Source organism: Protobothrops mucrosquamatus, unplaced genomic scaffold (assembly GCF_001527695.2).
Source record: "Protobothrops mucrosquamatus isolate PMUCROS unplaced genomic scaffold, P.Mucros_1.0 scaffold_33, whole genome shotgun sequence".
Taxonomy (NCBI): Eukaryota; Metazoa; Chordata; class Lepidosauria; order Squamata; family Viperidae; genus Protobothrops; species Protobothrops mucrosquamatus.
The window spans coordinates 242212-246695 of record NW_015386109.1 but is presented as its reverse complement, the minus strand read 5'-3'; the positions used below and the strand labels follow the sequence as shown (position 1 = coordinate 246695).

The 4484-nt window shown below is 37.0% G+C and overlaps 1 protein-coding gene across 1 annotated transcript in view; it reads right to left on the bottom strand.

Annotated features, from left to right (window-relative positions):
• MTFR2 (mitochondrial fission regulator 2) overlaps nucleotides 1-4484 on the bottom strand; it is a 13699-nt gene that overhangs the window by 5540 nt on the left and 3675 nt on the right. The window contains exons 4-6 of the mRNA XM_015809967.2: nucleotides 2661-2765; nucleotides 1135-1291; nucleotides 242-514 (exon numbers count right to left, since the gene is read on the bottom strand). Coding sequence (XP_015665453.1) covers nucleotides 242-514; nucleotides 1135-1291; nucleotides 2661-2765 — 535 coding nt within the window. The remainder of the gene's footprint in view (nucleotides 1-241; nucleotides 515-1134; nucleotides 1292-2660; nucleotides 2766-4484) is intronic.

Genomic DNA, 4484 nt, shown 5'->3' with positions numbered 1-4484 from the left:
TATCTCCCCTGCCCAGTAAGTTAACTAGATGTTTTATGTTTAGAAAGAATCTGGGCTCATCTTCTCTTACTGTTGGTGGTAAAATCAGTAAATCTTAGGTGCAAACATAACCTGAAGCAATTATAAGCAAAACAATTTTCTACATAAAAGTTGTCGTCAGATGGCAATATGACTTAGTATCATTAGGAACAAGAGAAACACATAGAAACACATTCATTTGAATCCAGATAGACAGACTTACGGGATTGATCATTTACTGCCCTATCTGCTGCCAGAATCGCAGCAATCTGTTTACGAAGATGTGCTAATTCATTTTCAAGAACATGAATTTTTTGGAATGCGTCTTCACCCGCAACAGTTGTTTTTTCATTTTTTTCTTTTGGAGCAATTGGCAAAGAAAGTACAGATGGAGTGGCAACCCCTCTCCAGTCCTCAAATCTAGAAAATATCAGGATAGCACTGGGTAAATAAATGTAAGCATTCCAAAAGCCAAGACGTTTGGGAATAAAGTGAACTCACATGCCTAACACGTAAACTGAAATGTTTACAACCCAATCATATGTACAGAAGTAGCACTGAATTCAGAAGGGTTTACCCCAAACAATTGGCTATAAATAGCACTCTGAACAGAAAAGTAAATGTATTTTTTATAGCATCAGTGCTTCTGTTATTTGCATTGCATTTGTTTTTCAAAATCCATAAACTGATGACAATGTGCATAAAACCATTCCATTTCAAAAATACTGATACTTAATCGATCAACAGTAAGAGTTAATTATGATTTGCTATCTTGTTTATTTAAATCTTCTCAATTCCTTATAGCGCTGTAATTTTACAGGGTTAAGCTTTATGTCACTATTTTTAATTTTCTTAATTATAGCATATCTCTAGTCATTGACTGAATAAAGATAGTGATTCCATCAGAGGGAAACCCAGATTAGGAGAGTGTGCCGTCCTGAGTTGGATGGAGAAAGGGGGAAGTTTGTTAGAGAAGCCACATCCTGGAATCGCTCAGGATAACTCTACGAGGGTAGAAGATTATAGTTTTAGTTCGGCAAGATTCTGTCCATTCGGTATAATAATAAAAAATGATTGGAATTAATTGGATGAATTGGGTCATCTTTGGGCTTGCACCTGACAATACTTCAAAAAGTCTAGTTGGTTTTACTTGCCTGGATTTAGTGCATGGATTTCTGTCTTCATCTACCATCCATAAGGCATCGGCAAGAGACGGTTGAACAGAATTAACGATGCTGTATTGTTCTTCTAAAGAGTTCAGACTTTGGACCAGCTAAAGCATCATAAACACACTTTTATATAAAACAATTGTTTTTAATTATTAGCTTTCTAGCAGTTGTCCAACAGATGCATATTTGTTCTAATATCAACCCTTCTCAATAGAAAAGAAGCAATGAAGGAGCAGAGGAGTCTGCAGAATCCCAGTTTCATTAGAATGAACCATATTGATATGCAAGCACCGTGCTTGCACTATGATATTGCGGTGCTTACAGATACTAATTTAGGACTAGAATTACAGGGTAAGTAAAGCAGTTGTAAATCATGACATGACATGACAAGACCTCTTAGCGACAGAAATTCTGGCATCTCTGGTTACCATTGTTAAGCAAATCACCCCAAGTGCTTATGGAAAGGACATCATGTGGTCGCCATATGTGACCTCCTGCCAGCTTTCCCACTGAACTTGCCTGTAGGCGTTTGGTAGATTAAGGTCGCAAATGGGGATCACATGACCACAGGACACTGCAATATCATAATGGCAAGCTGGATGCTACAACCATTGTAAGTACAAAAATGCATTCCAACGGGCACTGAATGAGTGGTTGTTAAGCAAGAACCACCTGTTCTTTGTTATTTCTACCCCTCCTCATGTCCCCTGCAGGTACCTCTGATAAGTGTAAACAAAAGAATTAAGATATACTGTTTATTATTAGTATTATTTAATACTGATAATACTAATCCTTCAACAATTTTTAGATCTTTCAAAATTCTACTCATCCATTTTTAGGTAAGGAGCTAAAATAAGTAAGATTTCCTATATAACTTTTAAAGATATTTAGGTTCTACTCATCCATTTTTAGGTAAGGAGCTAAAGTGAGCAAGATTTCCTATATAATTTTTAAAGATATTTAGGATACAATGACTAAAATCCTTATTAATCTCCCTCAGAATGAATACTAAGGTGATAAGATAATATAATATTTTCCGATTCATTTTTAATAGTGACAGTTGCACCATTTTTCAACTGAAGTATAATAGCAGCAGCACACAACAATATATATATTTGGTATCATAAATTTTAACAAACTGCATTCAAACATTATTCAAAGTAGCAAGAAGGAGTTCGTTCATGGTCTGAAATTCGGCTTTTGAAGGCTGCAATCAGTTTTCTATTTTGATATTTCAATTATATATTCATAAGAAATCTAGGTGACTATGACATATAAATTTAAATCTCTTTTACTTATTATTTTACAATGGTCACTGTTATTTAAAATGCATTTCTATGAATTCATGTGCAACTTTTTCCCAAATGATAAATGTATATGTTTTCTCTTTTACTACATGCTATATATAGCAATGTTGAAAAAAATATAAATGAACAAGTTATTAATTCTAAACTTTGCAAATAACTCATATACCTGAAAGTGAGGTCTTGAAAAAGGAATTAATGTAAGACATGCTCCCAATCTACGAACAAAACTTCGGGTAGGTCCGTATCTTTTTCCTTCTGAAACCCAGGATATCTAAGGGTTGAAAAAATTGTTGAAGTTAAAAGGAAACATTTTTAAACGAGAAAAAAATGACATAAAAATTAATTAACTATTTTAACTATATATCATCTAAACGTTGGTATATCTGATATGGCAGTCATGGCGAATCTTTTAGAGAGCGAGTGCCCAAACTGCAACCCAAAACCCACTTATGCATCATTGAGTGCCGGGTGGGTGTGGCCCATTGGCTGGGTGTGGCCCATTGGCTGGCGTGGCCCATTGGCTGGGCGTGGCTGCAGTGGTAATGGCAGACTGGGTGGGACTAAAAAGTTCAATCAATCAATTCCAGCTTTGCAAGATCTTTTTTTTCCCCGCGAGAAGTTGAAATTGACTGATTGATTGAACCTTTTTTTTTTTTGCACACGGCAGTGGAGGCCTAAAGCGAAAAGGTTTTATAAAACCCAGCTGAAGGCCTAGGACTGGGGCGACGATGCACGTGCCCACAGAGAGGGCTCTGAGTGCCGCCTCTGGCACCCGTGCCATAGGTTGGCCACCATTGTGATATGGTAAGGAAAATATAATATGATTTACAATTATTTAATTAGTACAGGTAATCCTCAACTTATAACCACAATTGAGCTCAAAATTCATGTTGCTAAGTGAAACATTTGTTAAGTCAGCTTTGCCCCATTTTACAATCTTTCTTGCCACAGTTGTTAAGTGAATCACTGCAGCTGTTAAGTTAGAAACATGGTTGTTAAGTGAATCTGCTTCCCCCTGTTGACTTTGCTTGTGTCAACTCTACAACGAACCAGGCTGCAGCCATTTCCTTCGTTCTAAGTTGCCACAGGATTGGGAGGGGGATGGAGGATTTCTACTAGTCTAAACATTTTACTGTCCAGTGGGAACCAAGGTCATTTTTGTCAGTTAGATAGGAGCATTTAGTTAGAAAGCCCGCCAAACTCTTCTATTGGGGGAACGCAGCTAATTGCATAGCACTGGGGTGGGGAGTTCAACTTTGTAATATTGTTGCTTTCTGAAGGAAATTTCAGGCTTGGTTTCACTTTTGACGGTGCCGATACTATGTAACCAATAAACGTGTTCTTTGAGGAAATCTCAAGCCTCGGAATTCTGATTTGTTTGGTCTTGTCTATCGGAGCCTTGGCAGCTTGTCAGGTCACAAAAGGTGATCTGATGACCCCGGGACACTGCAACCGTCATAAATATGAGTCAATTGACAAGCATTTAAATTTTGATCACATGATCATGGGGATGCTACAATGGTCCTAAGTGTGAAAAAATGGGCATAAGTCACTATTTTAGTGCCATTGGAACTTCAAATGGTCACTAAATGAACTGTTGTAAGTCAAGGACTACCTGTATTTTTAAAATTATTAAAAAAAATTAAAATGTTGCTTTATAAAAGTTAGATTCAAGTTCTGCTTGCAAAAGACACTTTCATTCTGTGAAAGGTACCAGAAAGCCCTGCCAATGTAAAGGGATGGAAATTTATAGCCCCCTGTGCCATCTTCCATAGTATCCTATAGGAACTTCCAGTCCTACAGAGGAAATATTTGTGAGATATACAGATTGAACTACCCTTTCCCCCTCTCTAAGAGGGTAGAATTCTGTTGTTGGAGATGCTACCAGTAGGTAAATGCCAGTATGTTTTCGTTCCCTATTAATAGCAATGGCAAATTAAGAAAGCAAGCTATCTAAGGCTGAAAAGGTAATATGAAACAGAATGGATGC